At 35.7% G+C, this 26,276-nt stretch overlaps 1 protein-coding gene and 1 long non-coding RNA gene across 7 annotated transcripts in view; one reads left to right on the forward strand and one right to left on the reverse strand.

The window, feature by feature from the left end:
- ZC2HC1A (zinc finger C2HC-type containing 1A) overlaps nucleotides 1-3,710 on the reverse strand; it is a 57,196-nt gene extending 53,486 nt beyond the window's left edge. For all 6 annotated transcript variants that reach the window (XR_010410632.1, XM_064588175.1, XM_064588171.1 and 3 more), the window contains exon 1: nucleotides 3,620-3,710. Coding sequence is in view for 5 of the 6 variants with exons in the window: in XM_064588175.1 (XP_064444245.1) it covers nucleotides 3,620-3,635 (16 nt within the window). In the remaining variant the exon portion in view is untranslated. The remainder of the gene's footprint in view (nucleotides 1-3,619) is intronic.
- A 93-nt stretch (nucleotides 3,711-3,803) lies between these two features.
- Nucleotides 3,804-26,276, forward strand: part of LOC123858963 (uncharacterized) — a 184,137-nt gene continuing 161,664 nt past the window's right edge. The window contains exons 1-2 of the long non-coding RNA XR_006794321.3: nucleotides 3,804-3,878; nucleotides 8,248-8,377. This is a non-coding gene — a long non-coding RNA (uncharacterized LOC123858963). The remainder of the gene's footprint in view (nucleotides 3,879-8,247; nucleotides 8,378-26,276) is intronic.

The raw sequence follows: 26,276 nt of genomic DNA on the forward strand, positions 1-26,276 counted from the left end.
ATATAGTTCAGGTAGACTGGTATTTAATAGCTCCAGTTTTTATAGCTGAGGAAACTGAAGCTCAGATTTACCAAATCACAGAGCTAAAAAGAAACAAAACAATGATCCAAACATAGGCCTCTCTAATACACTGGCTTTTAAAATAACCTAGCATCCAACTCAGCACCAAAAAATAATGAATGCTAGATAAATCAATAAAGATGAATAATTATTCAGTAAACTAGCATGTGTTTGGACTAGAGAAAAACAAAGCAAAAAGGAAACCCTAATGGGACAGGAATGCTTTCTTCAACTAAATCTAGGGTACACTAGAGAAGAGCAATTAGACTTCCAATGAGGTTTTAGAGGGCAGTATACTAAGATCTGCTAATTTAGTAAACCAAAAAAGGAATGGGCAGCCTGATCTCTGTTACAACTGTTAATAACCACTTATCAAGATGTTATGAAAGAAATGACAACAGTGTATTTATTAAATCTGCTTAAAGTTTACCTCTCTCCATTTTACAGATGAAAAGCTTAGGAGAGATTAGAACTCTCCCAAGTCTAGAACTAATTCTACTGGCCTTAGGTATACCTACAGGGCACAAGAGTTAGGTGAAAAGGAATTAAAGGTTTTGCTCCAATTACACACAGAACACAGAAGTGCTCAAATATAGGTTACACAAAATCATGAGCGATAATTTATATTTAGTTTTTTCTTTTAAAAGATTTTATTTATTTATTTGACAGAGAAAGACATAGCGAGAGAGGGAACACAAGCAGGGGGAGTGGGAGAGGGAGAAGCAGGCTTCCTGCTGAGCAGGGAGCCCAATGTGGGGCTCGACCCCAGGATCCTGGGATCATGACCTGAGCCGATGGCAGATGCTTAACAATTGAGCCACCCAGGTGCCCCTATATTTAGTTTTGAAATACAGTGTTCAGCCTAATACCTCATCTCTTAACGACCAGGAAGCATGAAAAGCCCCAGAAGACCAAAAATAATATAAGTGGTACATGCTTTATACACAAATAATTTTTAAAAGAGTATGATAATCTTCAAAAGAATTTTTTAGGGGTCCATATATTTTCTGGTTTTGTAATCAAGATTAGTCCAGTAACTGGTTTCAACTAGAAACATGGGTCTAACACCAAACAGTACAATATTTGCTCAATTACTATGACATGGTGAGCAAATTCCTGGAGATTTTCTACTGGACATTGCAATATAAGCAATATACCATTTATTAGAGACTTTAAAGTGCTAGACTTTAGGGGCACCTGGGTGGCTAAGTCAGTTAAAGCCTCTGCCTTTGGCTCAGATCATGAGCCCCTGCATCTGGCTCCCTGCTCAGTGGGGATCTGCTTCTCTCTCCCCCTCCCCCACCCCTTGCTCTCTCTCACACTCTAATAGATAAATAAAATCTTAAAAAAAAAAAAAGTGCTAGACTTTAACTTCCAATAAGGGTAAAACTTTATCTTATTTATCATTACATCAATGTTTATTAAATGAAGGCATGGATGAATGAATTAATGAATGGAACCTTAAGATTCAAACTTTTGATCTTTGCAAAATGTGACCTAACAGGGACTGATTTTAAAAAAGAAGAAAAGAAAGAAAGAAAGGCACTGTTCTAACTTCAACAGAAACTCTCGGATCTTTTATTTTATTAGTTTAAACCTTACTAATAATTTTTTTGCCCTACAAAAAAACAATTTCATATTTTTTAACCTAACCTAATTAAAACTAAACACATTATAGTTAATGATAGTAACTCATTTTGTTAAAAACACACAAACAATAAAAAAAAAAAAAAAAAACGAAAAGTAAGGAGCAAGTACTGTTTACTATGATACATCACAAGCTGGGCCCATAAAACATACCCCTCATAACATATGATATTACATCAGAATACATGTATTTTTCCACCCATGTAATTGAATACTATACTAGGTTTTCATTATATTTTTAAAACATTCTTAGTAAGATTTCAATAGTAATGTCTTAGTATTGCTAGAATATAAGATTCACTATAACATAGACTCAATGAGAGCAGGGCTTTTGACTGTATTTTTTTTGCTACGTCCCCAGGGCCTACAATGGTGCCCATCATAGACAAAGTCATTCATCTAACCACAAATATTTATTAAGTACCTACTCTGTGTCAGACACTGTTTTACGTGCTTAGCATACATAAGTAAAAAACAGTGAAGATCTTTGCCTTAATTACAAATGTTAAATAAAATAATAAAAATCTGCAGAAAAGTTGTTTTAAAGCACTTAATGTGTGTTATGATAACGTCACAAGAATTCCAGAACCCATGATCCTACCCACTATGCTACAAGACCACCACATATTTTTAAATTTATTTAAAAAAATAAGGTGCCTCCTGGAGTCCTCTAAAAAAAATAGTATCTTGAAAGTAAGGAGTATGATCATTACAATTCCTATTTCATGGAAACTTAATGTATCTCCCTGAAATAAATTAAATGATCAGAGAACAGGACCTTCATTTGTCATTATACTGCTGCTGCCCACAAATGGAAAATTATCAGAATTCTTACCTATCATTCTCCAGCTGTTTACTATGAGAATAAAAGCGTGAAAAACTATCATATTCATCATTACATTTGTTTTTTGGTATGCTTTGGTACCTGCAAAAAGTTACCAGTTACTACTTTTCACTTCATAACACAACCTGAAATAATCTGCTCTCTGGCATGCAACAATACAAGGCTCAATGCCTCTGTTTATTTTTAATTCCACCTGAATCTATGTAAAATAGGAGGGGGAAAAAAGAGCTAAACCAAAGCAACACGATCTTTCATCGGAAGGATTAACCACAATTTGAAAAATAACCTTGAAACTGTTGCCAATGGTAGCTGGGTTTTTTTTTTTCCTTTGTTGTTTTTAGGTAAATGTTATCCTACAGAGGATAAAATGGACAAAAATAATAGAGAAGTGAAAGAACTGGGAACAAAGCAAAATCTGGAGTCATGGTTACAGCACAAGGATTAACTCAAGATAAGGAATCAACGCCGGCTCTTCCTTACTGAGTCGTCATTAATAAGCTCTTAAATCCTTCTGTTACTCTATTGTCCCGGCTCTGAAGCTGGCCAGTGGCTCTTCCTTGGGAGATGCTCTTGGCATCCCTCCGATAGAAGATGCGGTAGAAATAGAAAAACGGTTACCTAGGGAAACTGGCCACGGAAAGTGTCAGGAGCTAGAGGCTGAAAACACACCCAGCAGAGGCTGGCAGGAGGGAGGCCATGGACATTAATGGAGAGTCCACTTGGCAAGAAAAATAAAATCTGCCCGGAGACTGTGATTACCAAAAGGACACTCAGGAGTCAGGCAAGACCAAAAGATGGTAGGAAGAGAGCTGCAGGCAGATGCCAAAGGCAGTATCAGGCTCGCGGTGGGGAACCCCAGCTGAAGACCGTCTGAGGCGCGGCAGCCAGAGGATCATTAGCTCCACGGTGTTGGGGGCTGTAAGGCTACTGCCCGCCAGGGCCTCCCGAGGAGCGGCGGGGTCCACCACTTCGGTCCAGCCCTCGCCTCCCGGGCACCGCTGTCCTGGGCACCCCGGGTTGCTCCAGGCCCGCTCTAACCGCCCGGCCCACACCTCTTCACCTCCTCACCTTCCAGTCCCTCCATTGCGCCACCGCCCCTGGTTCCGCGAGATGCCTCCCCCAGCACCCGCCGCCGCCGCCGCCGCCGCCGCCGCCGCCGCCACCGCCCAGCTCCGGCTGTAGCAACCCGGCCGCACCTCCCACCCGCTAACATCCTGGACTCCCATTGGCCCGACGTTGGCGGGGCGGGGCTCAGGAGAGGCGGGGCCTCACGGGGAGGCGCGCCTTCTGCAGCAGCCTGGGCTGAGCTCTCCTGGTCGTCCTCCCGGTAAGCCTAAACCGCTTCAGGTTGCGTACTGTCGCTAAACGACGCCTTTGTTCTACTGACTGTAGACTTGTTTCCCTCACACACTGTCCTTTCATTTAGAATGTCTCAGCACCTCGTGGGCAGCCCTTCACCGGTCCCTCAGTGAGTCAGTGCAGTTCTCTCTTCTCGGCTCTCCCTGAGGGCTCTAAGCAAACAAGCAAACCAAACACACGCCCTACTTGCGTATATGCAGCGCACTCTCCATTTTCCGCTAGTTGGTCACACGACGTTACCTGAGTGTATGCCCTAGCCCTGATAGTCACACACAGATTTAGGAGTTAAGGCACTCCCTCCCCCCGCCTCCCGAAATCACACTTTGTGTCTGGGATTGAAGAACTGAGATCGCTCTAAACACTTGGAAACAATTTTCTCAGCATGAAAGCTTGGGCGGAAAATTAGAAGTGAAACCCAGCCCTCCCTTCATCTTCATCTACTCTGCGACTACCCAGACCCTATACTTTATCATCCTTTAACTAAAATAGTCTGCTGGCTTCATAACTTATGAACTAATACCAAAATTATGTTTGATCAAGGAGTTTAAGGGAGGAACTAACTTACGGAATGAGGACTATTTCTGTCAGAGTCAAAACCTTTTGGGGATGAAGGTAACTTCAAAACTAGCTAAAATGTTTATTTAACAGTCTAGCACATTTCACTAGAACTAAATTTCTTTGAAAATTTGATTTAGCAGTGATAAACCATATTTGTTAACTCTAGTATATCTACTGGCACGTTATCAGTATTAATATAATTTCTTTAACAAATGTTATATTAATTTTTTTATTTATCTGTTCAGTTGCAGAGTTTTCACATCACATTTAACTTTGTCTACTGTTAAAAGTATGTATCTTACAAAGCAGTAGCCTTTAGGAAGCAAATGGTCCTACTCCTCACTCAGATGAAGGTATTACAGTTGACCCTTGAATAATATGGGGGTTAGGGGTACTGACACCTGCAAGTGGAAAATCCACGCATAACTCTTGACTCCTCAAAAACTTAATAGCCTGCTATTGACTGGAAGCCTTACCAATAGCATAAACAGTCAATTAACACCTATTTTGTACATTATATGGTTTATATACTCTTCTTACAATAAAGTAAGCTAGAGAAAAAATGTTATTGGGAAAATCATAAGAGAAAATACATTTACAATACTGTATTTATAAAAAAAAAAATCCACATGTAAGTGGACTCTCACAGTTCAAACCTGTTCTTTTCAAGGGTCAACTATATAAACTAGAAACAAACACTAGAGGGGGACATCACCTCTTATTGGGAAAGTTATCTAAGTGCAGTTGAATGTGGTATGGTTCATCTCTTACACAGAGTCATGTGAAGGAAAACTTGAACCATGCCTGTTTCTATTCCTGCCCTTCCCATGGTTCTGCTCTGACTTTTCTGTTCCTCTAACATCTGAGATCCTAGGCCTTAATGGCCAGACCACAGCCACCTCCCACTTAGCCTCCCTGGCCTAAGTGGAAAGGTCCTTTTTCCTTGGTGTTTCTAAAACAAAGCTAGAATTGTGGGGGGGAGTGGATGGGGAGGACTTTTAAAAGAGCACAAAGGAGGAAAAAACCACACTTGGAAGAAAACCCAAAAATAAAGAAGCAATTTACTTTACAAATTACAAGTTCTTGAACTGAAGTCAAGCTAAAGATTGAGTTGGCTCATACATACTCTATTATGCATAATAGCTATAGCAACAACAAAAACAATAAGGCAATGATAATGATAACAATACAATTTTTAAAATCATGTTAGGCATATTTTAAGTCCTTTTCATATGTTCACTTATTTGATCTTCAAAACAGTTCTTCAGAGTAGATACTATAATTTTCATTTTTCAGAATTCTTCATTTTCTAGATGCCTCAGATTAATTTGTTTGCTATATTTATACTACTAGTGTATGTCTGATTTTACCTATGGCAGTTTCATGGGACTCCTCACTTCCCTTCCTCACCTTGCCTTCTAGCTGCTTTAAATATAATTCTAATTGTTCAGACATGTTGTTGAAGGTATACTTGGGTAGGCATTACTACTGTGAATCTTAATTCTTTAAAACATGCCTGCTAATCTCCTGTATAGATAACAGGCTCTCAGCACTTTTATGATACAGCTATACTGGCTCCTGCAGCTTTTTTCCTGGTCCTGACCTCTGCGCAAAGAGGACAGTTTCTTATCTGCCTTCCGAAGTTCCATCCTCTGTCTCCTATATGCCTGGCCTGGGAGTCTGGTCTTGGTGTTCTCTTCTGACTTTACTTCCTCTTGATTTATTCCATTTTTCTGATGTATCCATTCAACAAATATTTGTTGAGTACCTACTATATTTCAGGCCCATTTCTTTATTAGCCAGTTACTAAAATGATTACTAGCCAGTTATTAAAATGAATGAAGCTCATTTCCTTCTCTTATGTTCCTTATCTGTTCATATTTTTTTTTAGCTGCCAAGTGATCTTTTTAGCTGATGGTAACATTCATAGATGAATACAAAATAAAGATTCTCTCACCTCTTTATCATACAAAAAAGAAAGCAAAGGTTCAGAGATGTTTATTGACTCAATACAGGTGACAAAATTAGTAAGTAGCTGAAACAGATATTGGACCCTGTCTTATTACATCATATCCCTGATTTTTTATGCCTTGCATTACTTTCTCTTCAACCATTATTTCCTGGAGCCAATCCACTTATCTTTTGCACCTTCCAAAGGGCTGAGCAAGCCACATATATCTTCTTGTTTCAAAGCTCCCACCTCCTGTTGGATCTTACTCAAAGATCAATTTCCCTTTCAGAGACAACATTTGGCTCTCATTGAAATCATTTTCAGAGCATAGCTAAATGTGATTCTAAATCTCAGTGAGAATCCAACTCAGTTTATCAACTCCCACTATGTAAGGCATTTCTTCTCTCCACAGCCTCCAGAGGAATGCCCCACTATAATTTAGTAATTCACACATTTAGTAATCATAACAAAATGATAATTTTCATCAAAAACAAAAGAAGCATATTTCCCCTAAAAGGGGAGAAGGAGCTGTTGAAGAGTTTTCTAGATAGAGGAAGCACATCCTGAGTTGGCTCTTACTAGTTTTATTTTGTAGATTGAAGTAAAAACAAATTTCTTTAAGTGTTCAGGGAAAAAATATAGTGATAGTCCTAAATAAGGGAACACTGAGAAAAGGAAAAAAAAAAAAAAAAGGAGGAACTTAAAGCAAGCTTCATCTCCTTCATTGATTGGAAGGCTACTCCATTCACAGTATGATAGTGATTATTCCACTCTTTCTCCTCTAGTTCCAAAAGAATCTCCAGTTCCAAAGGGAATCTCTATTCTCTCCACCTTCAAAATTAATTCTCAGCAGCAATGAGATACATTTTTTCAACCTTCAGTTAGGATCCCATCTATCCATCCCTTGCCACCACAATCCCAAATCTTATCTGAAAATTTGTTAATCCAAATACTCTCACATATACAACTCTGTTCTCTGCACAACAGGAAGCTCCAAAGACGTCTCTCTGCTTTCTGTGCAGTTAACATCTAGTAGAGGAAGCCCTGGGCAAGACATAATACAGTGATAGAGGACAATATATTCAACATATTATTAAGTCTTAGATGATTTGGCACAGCTTATAAAAGTAATTGGTTTCAGGGAGACATTTGCATGAATCGAACAATTTAAAAGGTCTTATGAAGAAGTAGAACTTAAATTATATCTTGAAGGGTATCACTGGATAGGTAAAGATCACCAAGGATGAGGGGGACAATGGCATAAGACTTAAGAAATTAATGGAAGTCTGGCATGTTCTGGGATAGTCAGTAAAGAAACAAGAAGTGTAATTAAATATATTTATTCATGATGTACTATTTTTTCCTAAGTTACAAAGCATAGGCATTATAGTTATATAATTCATATATTTTTAATCTCAGATGCAGGGTGTTGAGTTAATAATACTTACCAGTGTACAACACATATGTCAACTGCCTACACAAAGGCATCTTTCTTCCCCCATTTTATTTCTTAGACTTTCATCCACCATTTTAACTCTATTTACCAACCTCCTCACTATAAGCACCATTATATTGCATTTAAGTTCCAAAGCTCACAGATATCTTTGGATATATGTGGTTCCTTGAAACATATGTGGTACTGTTTTATATGTGCATCTGTTCTTAATTTATATACATGACATTATACTGTAGCCTTCGTTCAATTTGTAATTTTTAAATAAATATTCATTTAGAGATTCACCCATGCTCCTGTATATAACTTGTTTATTGCTTCTGCATGCTGAATTACTGTATGTATACACCATATTTTGTTTACCCATTTCTATAGTGATGGGCACCCAAATGCCTCTAACCTGTTGCTACAATGAACATCTTTGTGCCTGTCCCCTTATGCACCTGGGCTTAAGTTTCTCTGGGATGCATCCCTGGAATGGACTACTGGACCATATTCATTTCTAGTAAGTACGCCCAGATTGTTCTCTACAATGGCTGTACAGTATGCACCGCCATTAGCCATGTGCAAGAGCACTCATCTTCCTATAACTCATTAATAGCTGGCTTACCTCATTTTTTACCAATCTGTTGAAAATCAAGACTTGGGCATCTCTTTATATACTTGCTAATTCAGATTTGATTTTCAGTGAACTGCCTAGTTTTATCCATATTTTATTTTGGGATTCTCATTTATTCTTATGGATTTGTAAATTCCTTGTATATTTTAGATGTTGGCTTCTTGGTGTTTTGGTTATTTTGATAATCTTTTTCCAGTTTGTGACATATTTGATAACTTTGTCTATTATACCTTTCATTGAATGGAAATTTTTAACTTTAATTCTGTCAAGTCCATCAATATATTTTTCTTATGAATCGTACATTTGAGTTTTTATTCAAGTTCTCTTCACCTCTAGATTATGAGAGTATTTGCTTACACATTTTTCTATTAGTGTAACCAAATCTAATCCTAAAGAAACAGAGACAATGTAGATTCGGATTAGGGAGGACAGCAGAAACATTATTTTTCCTAGTGTCCTGTGTGTTATGCAGTAACTCTAAAAATTCAAATAAGAACCAATGCCTAGAACTGTTTCGACACATTGTGAACTTGAGCTTTTTGCCTATTGTTGCCAGGAGAACTAAGTTTTCTTAGGTGCTTCTTTTCCCACCTGGAGGAACAGAAAAAAAGAAAAAAAAAATCATGAGTCCTTTCCCCCTTGCCTTATTATTAATCATAGCAGCTTGCTGGGGCCTTAAAAATGCTGTAACGTATTGCAAATAAATATTATGTAATGTTAATGATGATGTTAGGATATTTATACTAAGGACAGAAAAGGAAAAGTTTCCCATTATAAATCACATAAGTGAATATCTTGGTACTTCTTTATGATTTTAAAAGCCTTATAAGTCTGCTTCTTAAAGCAATTATTAGATACTATAGTTTCTCCAGCTACCTTTTAATGGAAACAGCTGTATGAGAATTCACCTTATGAATACGTGTAATTACTAATATAATTGATTACTTGGTTTTAAGAACAAACAGGTAAAAGTGAAAAACTAAAGCTCTAATTTTCATTGTAGCTATGCATGTTATTAGAGTTATCTGCCATTAACTATTTATACAAATGTCCACATTTGCAAACCTATCTTTCTAGAAAAATTGCTTATTACAGTTTTACATTGAAAGTACACTATTCTATTTACTTCTTACTTAGAATAAATTTGGTATTTTGTCTATCTAATTTTGTAATATGAATCCAACAATTGTTTGCTTGCTGTTTCTAAGAAACAGAATGGCTTAAGCCTTAAGTACACTTGGGTCTCTTAGCAGCTAACAGATAATCAAGAAAACAGAAATAAGGATTTCCTCTGGCTCTGTTTTCAAAACAAAATGGAGTTTATATTTTCATAAGAAAGAGAAATTCCAGATAATAAAATAATAGTATTCATAGGAACTTAATTTATATGTAATTCAAGGAAGGATCAGTTTTCAAAACTGTAAAAGACTACAGTGAATGTCAGTCTTTTTTCTTTTTTTTTTTTTTGAGAATTCAGAAAGCTCTTAACACCTTTGCAGTGCCTCTGTTATTATGAACATCAGTGTCCTTTTGTAGCAGAGGTTGTTGTTTCCAGTTTCAAATTCCCTTTACTGGAAGTTGCAGTTCTCTCACTCAAGAGGAGTCATCTCTAACAAATCACTTATAGGAGAATTCCCCTCTTGGTCCCTGCTTCTAGGGAACCACCTAAGATCCCTTTATAGGTATATAGTAATGCCAATTTAATGACCTAGTGCTATTACTAAAAGTTATTCCATCCCATGTCTAGCTGTACTTGAGTTGATAATAACTATACAGAATATTAGCTATTCAGTGTTTCTGATAATCTACATTTTCATAGGGTACTGTTGTTTTTGAGAAGCTTAGTGTAATACTACAGTCATTGGTATGCAATAAATATTTGCTAAATGACTGAATAGATATGAGTGAATGGCGTAGTTTTCAAAATAGTTCTTTTAAGTAGGCAGAGAGTTTTATTTAACACATAATGGTTAGGGTTAATATGTTACCATGCTACTATTTTCCACAAACTCTCATGTTGTCCTCATAACCTACCTGTGAGGTAGATGTTATTCTTCCCATTTTCATGTTGAAGACACTGAGATTCAATAAGACTAAGTGACTTTTTCAAAGTTACAGTGAATAGTAGTGGGGTTGGAATATGTAAATAGATTATCTGACTTGAGATCCATATACTATAGCAAAACTGCTTTTTCTTAGTAAGAATAGTGAGCCTATTGAGAATGACAAGGGAAGGCATTGGATTTCTACTCTCTCAAGTTTCAGATCAGGAAAGAGAGGACTGATAAACTGTCCATGGAATGAAATAAAAGCAAATCATATGAATTACTCTTTATTTCTCTTAAGGACAGAATCTATGCGTGATGGTTAATTTTATGTGTCAACTTGGCTAGGCCAGTTTCTGGATAATTGGTCAGAAATTATTCTGGATGTTTCTGTGAAGGTGTTTTCTGGATGAGATTAACATTTAAATTGGTAATCTTTGAATAAGGCAGATTGTCTTCGTATTGTGGGTGGGCCTCATCCAGTCAGTTGAACAAAGACTGTCTTTCCCTGAGCAGGAAGGAATTCTGCCTTTGGACTCAAACTATAACTCTACCCTGGATTTCCAACCTTATGGCATAACCCTGCAGATTTTGAACTTGAAAGCTTCCACAATCATGTGAGCCAATTGCTTAAAATAAACCTTTCCTCCGTATATATGTGTATACACACTCCATATAGACATGTGTTTATGCACATGTGTACATATATTGTGGTAACAGTTGGTAGATATAGGGGTATAGTTTTATAATATTTAATATTACTCATCTCCAGGGTACAAGTGTACACATCTTCTCTTGCTAATTACACTAGCCACCAAAGGGTGCCTTTAAGTAGATCACCCACAAAAAATAGTAGAAAAATGTGAAACAAAATGCTATTTTTTTTATTATTGGTTGGGTTACTATCCAATACTTCCATTGTTAGAACTACAGTAAAGCTTAGTTGAGCTATATAACATAAGTTATTTAGTCAGCTTGGGCTGCCATAGCAAAATACTGTAGATTAGGCTTAAACAACAGAATCTTATTTTCTCACAATTCTTGAGGCTGAAGTCTGAGATCAGGGTGCCAGCATCTTCGGGTTCTGGTAAGGCTCTCTTTGTGGCTTATAAAGAATAAATTTATTGCTGTGTTCTTCCACTGGTAGAAAGAGAAAGATCGAGGCACCTGGGTGGCTCAGATGGTTAAGCGTTTGCCTTCGGCTCAGGTCATGATCCCAGGGGCCTGGGATCGAGCTGCTTAGTGCGGAGCCTACTTCTTCCTCTCCCTCTGCCATTCCCTCTGCTTATGCTCTCTGGTTCTCTCTATCTTTCTGTCAAATAAATAAATAAAATCTTAAAAAAAAAGAGAGAAAGATCTCCCTCTCTCTTTCTCTTCTTCTAAGGTCACCAATCCTATTGAAGTAGGACTCCCACCCTTATAACTTCATTAACCTTTGCTACCTTCTAAAGGACCTATATCCACATACAGTCACATTGAGGGTTAGGGCTTCAACATATGAATTTTGGGAGAACAAAATTCAGTCCATAGCAGCATTTATTTAGACATAGTATTGGAAAATTAAAAAGTGACATACCAATTTGTATGGCAGTGTAATTTATAGTGACTTACTGTTAAATGTCACCCAAAAAGAGGGTGTGTGCACAGGTTGACAGATTGAGGCAGAGTGTGTCTTTCCTTAATATTAGTATGGAAATCAAAAAGGATATAATAAATATTTCAAAGAGAATTCATAGGCCTTGTCGATGGGTCAGATGCATTTTTTTCATGTCATCTGCATGCATTTATCTACTTCCAGTATTAAAACAACTTCTAATAACACCATTAAAATATAATCTTACCATTAAAAATCATGGACAGGGCCGCCTGGGTGGCTCAGTGAGTTAAGCGTCTGCCTTCAGCTCAGGTCATGATCCCAGAGTCCTGGGATCGAGTCCCACATCCGGCTCCTTGCTCAGCAGGGAGCCTGCTTCTCCCTCTCCCTCTGCTACTCGCCCTGCCTGTGCTCTCTCTCTCTCTCTTTCTATCAAATGAATAAATAAAATCTTTAAAAAAAAAATCACAAAGAAATAAAATTATAATAAAAACTAGTTTTAACTTACTACATATAATACATGCTCATTAGGTATTTGTTGAATAATAATTTATCTGTCAGTTTTACACAAACTAGATAAAATGGCTATTATAATTGAGGATTAACCATAACTCCATGGCTTTCTGGCAATTAAGGTTACCCAAACTAAGAAAAAACAAACTGAGTCACAAGATCTTTTTTTTATCAGTTATTAGGAAGTATTCTGATTCCTCAGGAATTTCCTCCTAAAACTGAATTATAAAAGCAATTTATGGTGAGACCATCGAATTGAAGGCAAATTAGAAAATTAAGATGACTAGTCTGGATGATTAGAAGAATGGAAATGCTAATGGAAGAAATAGGAAATTGGCAAAGAAGTTCATTTGAAACAAAAATATGCATTTGGTAATTTATAATAATGGGAAACTTCAAGACAGAATATAAAGCTAAATATGGTATTTTCAATAATGCATAAGATGTATTTTGTCAGAGAAAGATTTGTGTTTCTTTTTAGAAATTATTAAAGTCATTGTGTTTTTTACAGATATTTCTGTAGCAAGATATGAAGAACTAAAATTTGGGGGGCTTACTAACAAGTCAAATCATTTGTATATGCGAAATTACAGAATAAAGATAATGAGTTAACTATCACAAGATCGGGGTAAATTTAATCATCTTCAACTTAAGATTCAGCATTAAGTGAACCAACACACATTTCCAAACAGGGTGAAATTCCCTATAACAAACTGTCATTGCCTCAAAGTTATAAGTGAAAATTCCTTAAAACTATAAATAATAGTATTTTCACTGTTTTATGAAAGCACTTTGACTCTCTTAGCAAATACATAAAAATTAAAATGGTAAATAATGGTAAATTAAAAAAACAACTTATGGTAAAAAAGATACAGAATAAAATAGATATAACATAAATTTTTTTGATGTGGAATTATAAATACCCATAAACTTTTCTTTATCTATCTAGCAAATACAATGACTCTGTTCTTTCAAAAACAAATATGGCAATTGTCTTTCATTCTTTCAAGATTTGTCATTAAATTCCTAACTGAGGCTTATAGATTCTGGCTTCGATATATCTTTGCAGCCAGAGTTGAAATAATTAATATAGGGTTTATACTTCCTACTTCCACATAGTAAAAAATAAATAAACATGATTGGGTCTGTATTGAGATACGTGGTATATAAATACAAAGTCTAAATATTTGAGGTTTCAATACTTTTTTTTACTGTTTTTATTTACAGAGATCTAGTAGTACCAGTGTAGCCAAGAAATTTAAAGTAAATTTATTTTGAAATTAAAAATGAGGTTTTCATTATGTATCCTTTACAAATGGACCTTAGAAATGCAAAAATGGAAAAGAATATTCTACGTTGGAATTTTTGGGTTTTTACACAATGAAGCATCTTTATAACAAACACTTTATAGTTCTTCCTTAGAGACAACAATAGAGAGAAATTACAGAATTACATTTTGTGCTCCAACTGATGAGCACTTTGCCCAATAATTCTGTGAAGTCTGGCTAAAAATTGCAGCAGCATGATAGTGTTAACACAAGTCTAGAACAGAATTGACCTATTTGAGGTCAGTCTGTCCTTCGGAGGTTTATTTAAATTGAACACTCTTTTTTTCCCCAAGAACTTTGCCAATTTATATTTTTATATTCTCTTGGTCATATCTGACTCCAAGGACATAGTTTTGCTGAATTATCAACTTTATCCCTGGTGCTGGGTCCTCCTTGCCCACACTCAATGATGATCCCAATGTGGAAGTCAGACCCAATTCTTTTTTATTCCCTTAATGTCATTCCCTTAAACATCTACATGTATAGTAGATTTGTGAAAACTTAGCATTAAGAACAATACATTGAAACCACAGGTTTGATTATGATACTTAGAAACTAAGATATTAAAGATATAGTTAAAGTCTCTTATATAAGCTTCTCCAGTTTGCATTAACACAGATATTAAATTTTGGTTCTAAATACCAATTTTTAACAAACATACTACACAGGTGAACTTACTATTAGGTGAAATTAAAACAGCTGAGCCACATCATAAATTAATAGCATTTTTTTATCACTGGAAATTTCCATTTTAAGTTAAATCACTTCTTCAAATTTTGAAAATGAGATGAAGAACTTATCAAATTCAACACTCAAAAAACAAATAATCTAATCAAGAAATGGGCAGAAGACATGAATAGACATTTCTCCAAAGAAGACATACAGATGGCCAACAGCATGAAAAAATGCTCAACATCACTCGGCATCAGGGAAATACAAATCAAAACCACAATAAGGTACCACCTCATAACAGTCAGAATGGCTAAAATTAACAAGTCAGGAAACGACAGATGTTGGTGCAGATGCAGAGAAAGGGGAACCCTCTCACACTGTTGGTGGGAATGCAAGCTTGTACAGCCACTCTGGAAAATAGTATGGAGGTTCCTCAAGAAGTTAAAAATAGAGCTACCCTATGACCCAGCAATTGCACTACTAGGGATTTACCCCAAAGATACAAATGTAGTGGTCCAAAGGGACACCTGCACCCCAGTATTTATAGCAGCAATGTCCACAACAGCCAAACTATGGAAAGAGCCCAGATGTCCATCGACAGGTGAATGGATAAAAAAGATGTGGTGTGTGTATATATATGTGTGTGTGTGTGTGTGTGTATACACACACATATATATATTTAATGAAATATTACTCAGCCATCAAAAAAATGACATCTAGCCATTTGCAACAATGTGGATGGAACTAGAAGGTGTTATGCTAAACAAAATAAGTCCGTCAGAGAAAGACAATTATCATATGATTTCACTCCTATGTGGAATTTAAGAAACAAAACAGAGGATCATAGGGGAAGGGAGGGAAAAATAAAACAAGATGAAACCAGAGAGGGAGACAAATGATAAGAGACTCTTAATCAAAGGAAACAAACTAAGGGTTGCTGGAGGGGAGGGGGGTGATGGGGTAACTGGGTGATGGACGTTAAGAAGGGCACGTGATGTGATGAGCACTAGGTATTATATAAGACTGATGAATTACTGAATTCTACCTCTGAAACTAATAATACACTATATGTTAATTAATTGATATTAAATTTAAAATTTTTTTAAATTGAAAATGAGAAGGTTCTTTTTATTATTTTATATGTATTTCCAGATAGGAACTTTCAAAATATCCAAATGATTTTTCACATTTTTTCACATCTCAGTCTAATGTTTCACTCTTAAACAGCAGTATCTTTTATCCTTACTTTTAGTAATATGGGGTATAAAATTGAATAAAATGTAATATGTTTTCTAAGTAAAAAGGTGAACATGAGGAAGACAGACTAATATGTTAAAGTCTAATATATTCTGTGAATGCTAGTACACTAAAAATCCATAAATTGATAAATTAGATTGAATACCATATTGAAAATAATAGAATTTAGAAAAACTTAAAAAGGATTAAGTCAGATAATGTTTCATGCTATTTTCTCCAGGGAAAGAAATGTTGAATTCACCTTTTTTTTCCTCTTCCGTAAATTATTTTTACCATTTCTTAATCCCTCAATTCCCTTTGCCATTTCTCAGTTTCTCAAGGCAGAAATTCCATTTGGCTACTTGTCCAACTACAGCTTCCAATGTAATTTTGTTTTGATGTTAAGAAGCATTGCCTAAAATCTCAGAAGGTAACAGAGTCAGTGACCATTTTTGCATAATATATTCTGGCTGGCTGTGTTTTTCTACAGAGGTACTTGACGGGCTAGAAATTCATCTCATTCAGTAAATTATAGGAATTGATATAACAAAAATAAATAGTGAAAAACAAAATAATGACAGAAATCTCAAATTAAAAAACTCAATCTGACTTTAAAAAGTACACATATTTCTAATAACATAATAATGTAATCACAACTAATTCTAGTTTTTTGTCATTAAGGAAAAAGGTCAAGTTCATAGAGCTGGCTGGTAGAAAGATGATTGTGTGGGAAAAAGAAATAGTGCAGAATAGTGATTAGACCTTTGGTCTCTAGAGCGGGAGTTGGCAAACTACAGTCCATGGATCAGTTGCCTGTTTTTATAAAATAAGTTTTATTGGAATATGGCCACCCACATTTATTTACAAATAGTTTTTTTTCCCCCACTATAATGGCAGAGTTGAGTGAGTATTTACAACAGAGACTGAATGGCCTGCAAAGCCTAAAATATTTACTGTCTGGCCCTTTAAGGAAAAGTTTATCAATCCACCCCTGCAAAACAAACCTGGATTTGTACCCTTCCTTCCCTTGAAAAATGGATTAAGCTTCTCTGAGCCACCCATTCCACACTTGTAAGATGTGGATAACAATAGCTAATTTACAAGGTTACTGTGAAGATTAAATGTGGAAGTTCAGGTGAAGCACATAGTACATAGTACGGTGTTAACAAATAGCTGGAATTATGAGCTTGTGTTAGGCCATGTATAGATCTGTATTATCTCACAGATCTATTTATGGATACTAAAATTATTAGCCAACATAATTCATAATCTTTACTAATGTTATAATGGGTAAATTGTTAGCCTAAATAGAATTATTTTAAAATACCAAAAAATATGCCATATTTATTCATAAAATTTAATGTACAATACATAATTATGTTTCTTAACACAAGTAGTTTTATTTTGATTTAAAATATTGTGGGGCGCCTGGGTGGCTCAGATGGTTAAGCGTCTGCCTTCGGCTCAGGTCATGATCTCAGGGTCCTGGGATCGAGTCCCGCATCGGGCTCCCTGCTCCTTGGGAGCCTGCTTCTCCCTCTGCCTTTCTCTCTCGCTCTGTCTCTCATGAATAATAAAAAAAAAAAATCTTTAAAAAAAATAATAAATAAAATAAAATAAAATAAAATATTGTGAAGCGCCTCCAGTACTGGTTAAGGACTTTCTCCCCTGTCTCTCCCACCTAATGCAACTAAAATCCTTGTACAGAGGTATGGAGCAGCTATCTGAAGACTGAAAAATATATGATAGCAGTGAGACTGGGAAAGAAAGGCACTACTCGGAGTATTTACAATTTGGCAGTGAGTTTCCTGTTATTATTTTTGCTTTTTTTTAACCTCCCAGCCCAAACTGAAAGGCAGCCCAAATCTCAGAACTGTGCACCAACATGGACAAAAAAAGAGCTTCAATAGAAGTGCTATCTATCTGGTTTGAGGAGTGAGAAGGGGAAGGTCCATGGAATAAGAGACAGAAGGGGAATCCGCTGGATGTTTTCTCTTCTGGCCCTGCCATCAGGCAAACTCCAGTCTTGAAGCTACAGTCTCATGGTGGCGGGGCAGTTGCAGAGGCCCAGAAAGCCCTAAATCTGTGAAAGAGGTCAATCCTTGTCTCTGACTAGAGGGACTGTGGTCGGAAGACTGTGGAAAGAATCCCCATTGCTTTTATTTTTTCTCTCTATCCCCTTGCCACTGGCCCTGGAGGTCAGCTCAAGTCACAGGATGAATGTGGTAGAGTAGAGAGACTGAAGCCAAGATTACTGAACATAAAAAAACACAAGGAAATTTCAAGAAACTTAAAGGGAAAAGTCTAACAGACCAACTCTGAGATGACCTAGATGTTGAAAATAATCAAAGACTTTAAAGCAACTACTCTGACCATGCTCCAAGAAGTAAGGAAAATTTCTATTGAATAGAAACATGGAAAGTCTCAGTAGAGATAGAGAAGCTATAGAAAAAATATCAACTGGATATTTTAGAAGGGAAAAAATAAATCACAATCAAACTGCTAAAAGTGAAGCAAAGAAAGAATCTTGAAAGCAGTCAGAGAAAAATATGAACTACTATAGGGGAATCATGACTTGAATAACTGGATTTTTCATCAGAAACCATTGGAGGTCATAAAGCAGTAGAAAAACAATTTTAACATGCTGCAAGGAATGACCTGGGGTGGTTTGAAATTCTCTAGGAGCTACTTGGGTATAATCTGAAATTGTCCCCCAAAAGTGGAGTGCGGGGAGAGACCAAAGAAAGAGGCAGGCCACTCCAGGTTGGTAGGTGGCAGTTTTAATAAGCAAAGGAAACCTGAATACAAGGCTGTCTTGGGTGACAGCAAGATGAATGGATCCCCATACCTACCCATCAAATCTTAAAAATTTATGAAGAGGCTTAGTCACATATGCTGTGTAGGTGTTCTGAACACCGCATCACTATCTCAAGGTATGTCCTAGGAGCAGCCTCTGAGAGCAAGAAAGGCAAGTGGAAATCTGCATTCCAAGGACAGGGAATGGGGGTGAAGAGGCTCCCAAGTGCTCCTGTCCAGCTCATGGGTCAGTTGGTGGTCACGTCTTTTCGATGACATTCCTCAACAACCTGTCAACCTAAAATTCCATATTCAGCAAAAATATTCTTCAGGAGCAAAAGAAAAATAAAATCACGTGTGAACAAAAACTAATAAAAGAATTTGTTGTCAACAGACCTGCTCTAAAAGAAATGCTAAAGGAGGTTTTTCAGGTGGAAGGAAAAGATATTAGAGGGAAAGTTGGAAGCTCAGAATTGCAGGAAAAGCAACAGATATGATAAATCTCTGGGTAAATATAACAATAGAGTAATTGTTTTCTTTTAATGTCTTTAAAATATGTATGATGATTAAGAACAAAAGATTATGGGCACCTGGGTGGCTCAGTCATTAAGTGTCTGCCCTCGGCTCAGGTCATGATCCCGGGGTCCTGGGATGGAGCCCCGCATTGGGCTCCCTGCTCTGTGGGTAGCCTGCTTCTCCCTCTCCCACTCCCCCTGCTTGTGCTCCCTCTCTCGCTGTGTCTCTCTCTGTCAAATAAATAAATAAATAAATAAATCTTTAAAAAAAAATTACGACTGTTTTCAGTGTTTATAGGTGAAATAATACAACAATCACAATATTAGGGGGGAGTTAAGGGATCTCTCTAGTGACAAGATTTCTACATTCCACTTGAAAGTGGTAAAATATTAATTTTAATTATAATGTAAAAAGTAAGTATATACATTATTATCCCTAGAACAACTACTAAAATAGCGGTACAAATAGTTATAGTCAAACCCCAAAATAAATTAAAATGGATTACTAAAAAATATTCAAATAATCCAAAAAAAGCAGGAAATGGAAAACAGAATAACTTAAATAATAGAGGAAACAAGCATAAATAATAAAACAATAGACATAAATCCAAACATAATTACATTAAATGCAAGTGGTTTCAACATACCACTTATGAGACTGACTTAGAATCAACAAAAAAGAGAACCAACTATATGCTGCTTACAAGAAATCTACTTATGATTGGTGGTTTAAAAATAAAAAATTGAGAAAAGATACCCATGCAAACAATAATCACAAGAAAGCTTGAATGCTGTATTAACAATAGGCAGAGAACACTTCACAGCAAGAAAAATTAGAAGGAATTGAGTTACATTATATAATTATTGGAAGGGTTAGCTCAACCAAGAAGACAAAACATTTAGATTATATAACTAACAACAGAGCTTCAAAATGCACAAAGCAAATGCTGATAGAACTAAAGAAACAAAAACTCAAAATTAGTCTTGGAGATTCCAACTTTCCTCTGTTAATAGAACAAATAGATAAAACAATAATCAAAAATGTTTAAAAAATCAGTCAGTTCAATCAGTTGACATTTGTAGACACTCCCCTCCACAACAGCAGAAATACAAATTCTTTTCAAGACAGCTGGAGCGTTCGGTGAGATAAAGCATAACGTTAAGAGTTTGGAAGAATTGTAATCACCAAAGTATATCTTTGACCATAATGAAATTAAAGTAGAAATCAATAAATATGATACATGGAAAATCTCCCCATAGTTGGAAATTAAACGATACATTTCTGAATAGCCCACAGGGCAAATGCAAATAAAACCACAATGAGATACCACTATACAATATTATACATTTTTTAGAATGGCTAAAACAAAAACAAATAGACAATTCTAAGGGCTAGCATGCATACGAAGCAACTTTAAATCTCATATATTTTGTTGATGTGAATGCAAAATGCTACTGCCACTCTGAAAAACAGTTTGACAGTCTCTTATAATGTTAAATACAGATTTAACCATTTGATCTAGCCATTCCTAAGTATTTATCCTAGGTAAATGAAAAGTTATGTTCACACAAACCCTTTGCATACGTTTTATAGTTTTATTCATAATTGCCAGAACTGGAAACAACTCAGAAGTCCTTCAACAGCTTAATAGATAAAGAAACTGGCATATATATCCATACAATGGAATACTACTCACCAATATAAAAGAGCAATGATAGATACACTCAACAATATAAGTGAATCTCAAAGGCATTATATTGAGTGAAAGAAATCAGTCTCAAAACGTTATATTCTAGGGGCGTCTGAGTGGCTCAGTCGTTAAGCATCTGACTTCAGCTCAGGTCATGATCCCATGGTCCTGGGATCGAGCCTGCATCGGGCTCCCTGCTCTTCAGGAAGCCTGCTTCTCCCTCTCCTGCTCCCCCTGCTTGTGTTCCCTCTCTCTCGCTGTGTCTCTGTCTGTCAAATAAATAAATAAAATCTTTAAAAAAAGTTATATTCTATATTATTTCATGTTTTTGACATAGAAAAGTCAAGTTTACAGGGACAGAGAATGGATTAGTGGTTGGTTTGGAGTAAGGGTAGAAGAGGGAGAATGTATGACTATAAATGGATGGCACAAGGGAGTATTTTATGGTGATAGAAATACAGAATATTCTGTATCCTGATTGTTATGGTGGTTACGTGAGTCTGTACATTTGTTAAAACCTGAAGAACTATACCAAACAAACAGTTTGCATTTAAGTTTTTAAAAATTGTTACAGTAAACCAAAATGACAGTTTGGGATTTATTTACTTCATTAATTAGAATAGAAATAACTAGGCAGCAGGCAGAAATTAGGTCAAAGATGAACTTACTGTTTATCCAAGCAGATTAACACAACTAGTTGGTTGGCCATTTGACAACATATTGGAACTAAGAATGCATTTTTTAAATGGTTGTAATGGATCCAAAGACGAAAACCAAACGTGAATAACTTCTTGATAAAACTTTTCTCTCTCGTGGTAATATTTGAGATCTCTTGGTATGTATGATATTCCTCTAATGCAAATATTATTTTATAATAATTTTAGGAAAAATCTTTATAAATGTGAGGTTCATTTCATAGTTTAGACTTAACTTTTTAAAAATGTATTCAAGAGGCTTGACATTAGTGTTCTCAATCCTTTTGAATTCCTATACTTTCAGCCCAGTTCTTTTACTAACTAGCCATGCAGTCCTTGAGCAAATCAATGACCATCTCCACCTTGAGTTTCTTCTTTCATAAAACAAGGATTTTATACTAACTCTAGGACCCATTCCATCTGAAAACATCAACATTTCATGATTCTAGTAGTATTCTTCAGCCATTTATGGAAGGAATAGCTCTGGGTAGGCCTGCTTCACCAAAAATATCTTGTTAAAAGCCTATCTTTGCATTGCTTGATGCATCGCTACACTAGACAACATAAAGCCAATCTTAAGTATTATTAATAATACCTTGACTCAGCCAAACTGTTAAGGGTAAGGCAGATTATCTACTGAAAAAGGCTATTTTGATTAAATGCTAAGTCTCTGGACAAGGACAGATATATGTTAGAATCATGATCCTATCTCCTATCTCCAGTGACTTTTGACAACTTTTACAAACTCCATTAGAGGTAATATTAGCTCCTCAAAATGTTGTTGTGAAGGCTAAGTCAAGTAATACATGAACATACCTAACAGAATGGCACAGAAGAATTTACTATTATTAGACTCAGGTAGGGATGCCTGGGTGGCTCAGTTGGTTAAGCGTCTGCCTTTGGCTTGGGTCGTGATCTCAGGGTCATGGAATCCAGTCCCTGCATCACATCAGGCTCCTTGCTCAGTGGGGAGCCTGATTCTCCCTCTGCCTGCCACTCCCCCCGGCTTGTGTGCTCTCGCTCTCTCTCTCTCTCTGACAAGTAAATCTTAAAAAAAAAGACTCATGTAAACTCCAATTTCTACTTTTCTCTTGAAATTAAGTAATTGAAAACGCAACAATACTCTGTATTTTCACTACTCAAGAGTGATAAGCATCAAAGACTCATCAGGAAACACATGTACTACTGGCTCTACATTTGTGGGAGGAGGAGGCCAAGAAAAGCGTGTCAGAAATGCAGAACAGTGAGAAAAGCCGGGTGAACAAATCAGTCCCTTAAATAGGAAACTACTCACTTGTTCTGTAGCACCAACAGTGGACATAAAAATAAAAATCCAGGAGTACTTTGGAAAACTCAACTGTCACTAATACTTCAATTAGAACATCTCTATCCAATTGCAAAATTTTGCATTACTCAGAACACACATTTCTTGCATAAATCTTTCAGTTTCCTAGCTATAATTATTTATGTATTCTTTCTTGATAACTGTGATGATTTGTAAAGAGGTTCCTCTTTCCTAGAGCTGCTGTAAAAAATTCCCACAAACTGGGTGGCTTAAAACAACAGAAATTTAATTTCCTTCCCCACTTCCTTTATCTTCCCCTCCCTTGCACTCCCATTAACTACAGTAGCTCATTCTTATCTTTAAGTGTAGAGATCATGGTTTTATATTTTATTTCAATCTCTCATTGAATCCAGCATAGTGCCAGGCCCTAAGCATGAATTCATAATCACTACAATTCTATTTTATAGTTCCAGAAAATTTTGTTGAATTGAATTAAACATCTAAATCCTTGAAATGGGATATTTTAAGGAACCTGTGAGGGAGAATTTGAAAGCTAAGAGAGGAGGGAGTGGTATATAACAATAATTATTCTGTCCAAGGGACAATGTTAGGAGTATTGTGAAGATGATGCATTCTGTCCAACTTATTCATCAAGATGCAGAGCTTCCCATATAAGAATAACTCTACATTTATTGGGAGGGAGCTTTGTGCCAGGCATGCTTCTTAATACATTATATATAGTATCTCAGCTAACCCACTGAGCAGTCCCATGAGATAGGAACTATTTATTTTCCCAACTGTGGCTTAGAGAGGTTAACTGGTTTTCTCAAAGTCACACAATTAGCAAATGACAGAACCTGATTTCATTGATTTCAAAGCTCAGTAGTTTGACTCCAGCAGCACATTTCATCTGGAAAATAAAATAGTATTGACTTGCTTATTTATACTAGCCTGCTTCCTGGTCCAAAGGCTGGGAGAGTTGACAGGTAAGTACTTTTTTTAGCCACTTCTCTTTCTGTTGTCATTGATTTAAATAAATACTTACTCCATTTTTGTAAATAAAAGACTTCTTTATAGTATACTTGCTCATTGTTTCAGAAATGTCAATAGATACTTTAATTTTTATTTTCCCAAATTTCTTGTTAAGCTTCAGACCTTTGAGAGTTAAAACTATTAAAACTATTTCTTTTTAAGTAAAGACTATTATAATTTTTATTAAAGTTTCTCAAGGTAAACTTCAGGAAAAAAATAGAATAAAACAAATTTAACTGTGTGCAAACCAATTGATTACTTATCTCAAAACAGACTTACCATTTATTATAGTTCATTTTCTTTATGTTAGCATATAATTTTTCAAATGCTAGGAAATGCTCTCAAGAATCATTGTTTTCAAATTACATATTAAATTTTCAGGCTTGTGGTTAATTTATGTAACACATAATGTCAGAGGGAGCACAAAATTCACTTCTGGTGAAGTAAACAATTCATAGTTTACATTTGACCTTTAGTCAGATTTTAAGAGGATTGCAATTGCTTAGTCAAAGATTTGTTTAAGACTGAACAACATGGGGTGTTTTGAAGTACTTAAACTTCTTGTGAATAATTTATATCGAATTCAGTTTTGTTCAGACATTTCTAGTAGCTTGGAAAATCTTCATGAATACCAATGATTAATTGATTGTAAAACATTTACACAATGTTAGTATTATCTAAATAATATTAGTAACCAGAGCAAGAGAAGAAAAGGAAATGATGCTTGGTCACCCCCTAGTGGTTTTTCATTGGGAATTAGTATTGATTAGCCTATGCACAGAAAGAACTATGAAAGATTCCATACAAAGTTGACAATTTGTGTTCTGCTATGATTTAGAGTTTCCATGGTCTATAAAAATACTCTGTTGTTTCAAAATCTGAGAACTTTCTGTGAAATGGAGATTTGGTGAAAGAAAGAAAAGAAAGAGGAAGGAAGGAAGGAAAGAAGGAAGGCAGAAAGAAAGAGAAAGAAGGAATGAGTATCCTAGATACTAGGATAGAGTAGTAGACATATAATCTTTGCCAATATTTATAATAAAAGACAGAAGGTAGGGAAATTAGATGGTATAGTTAAATTATTATTCTATTCATTATTCATTAGAGCAAGAAAACTGGAGCATGGGGTTAACAAGAATATAGATAGATCTTAGAAGAATATTTCTGTACTATATTTTTAGTGTAGAAATCCACTGGTGGCACAAAAGGTATTTAAGAAATATGTGCCCAGTTCTCATGGTTATGTGATGAGTAATCATAATGCTAATAACATAGTTGTTGACAGAGCTCTAGGCATTCCCATTTCTGATGGCCTATAAAATGTTTTCTGTTGTGTTGGCTAACTGAACATCATAAAGAATAAAAAATGAGATGTTTTCTCTTGAATATACTGTCATGATCCTAAATAAAATATATAGTATTTAAATCTATCAACATCCCCTAAAAGTCTTTCTTCCTTCAGAGCTTCCCCAGTTTCTGTCAGTGATTAGTACCATTCTTCAGGGGTAGAGGCCATGATTAACTTCAATCTATTCTTTTTTTTTTTCTTGTGGTAAAATTATTTTGAAAATAAAATTTCATATCTGTGAAGGGTTTTGACTATGTATTTTAAAAGCCCCACTTAACACAAACTTGCATCTATAACAAAAAGACCATTTGATTCGGAAAACATATATAGCTGACACTGTATCAGATGGTTATTAGGGATAATTCAGGTTTCTAAGTAAATCAGTTTGAAGTACTAAGAAACACTGTAACTAGCACTAAAATTCATACCAGGAAAGGAAAGTTGGCTTTTATACACACATAGTCAAAAGTTGTGTGTTAAAATTTAAAAAAATAAAAATCTAATCATGTTCCATAATCCCTTTCTCCTAATACATGGAAGAAAACTAGAAGGCAGAACCTTCTAGAATAATATGAGACTTACAGCTTTTTTACTGAAGTTTTCTCCCCCTTAATCATACATACCATAAGCATAGCTTTGAAGATAGCTTCAGGAACTTTAATTAAAAAACATATCAGAAAAATTGAGTGGATCTGGAACAGTTCAATACTGAAAAGCCTAGGCAAGAGAAAGAAACAGAAAAAACAAGGGCTGTGTTGCTAAGAGCTATACAAAGGTAAAAGGGCACACAGCATACCTTATAGGAGATTATGATAAGGAGGATAATGCTAAATTGTATTCAGTTATGTTTTTAAAAATATTTTGCTTTATCCATAATATTTTTAGATAAAAATGCTTTTCCTTTTCTTTTTCTTCTTTGTCATTATGTCCAAGATGTGAAGGTATATCTGGTCCCTCTTGCTCTATCTTGATCAAAAGTGAAGTCTATCTTAACAATTTGATTTTTAAAATATGTGACAAATTTTATGAACCAATGTG

This window comes from Mirounga angustirostris, unplaced genomic scaffold (assembly GCF_029215605.1).
Source record: "Mirounga angustirostris isolate CCGP_5_RB_7025 unplaced genomic scaffold, mMirAng1.0.hap1 SCAF_4, whole genome shotgun sequence".
Lineage (NCBI taxonomy): Eukaryota > Metazoa > Chordata > Mammalia > Carnivora > Phocidae > Mirounga > Mirounga angustirostris.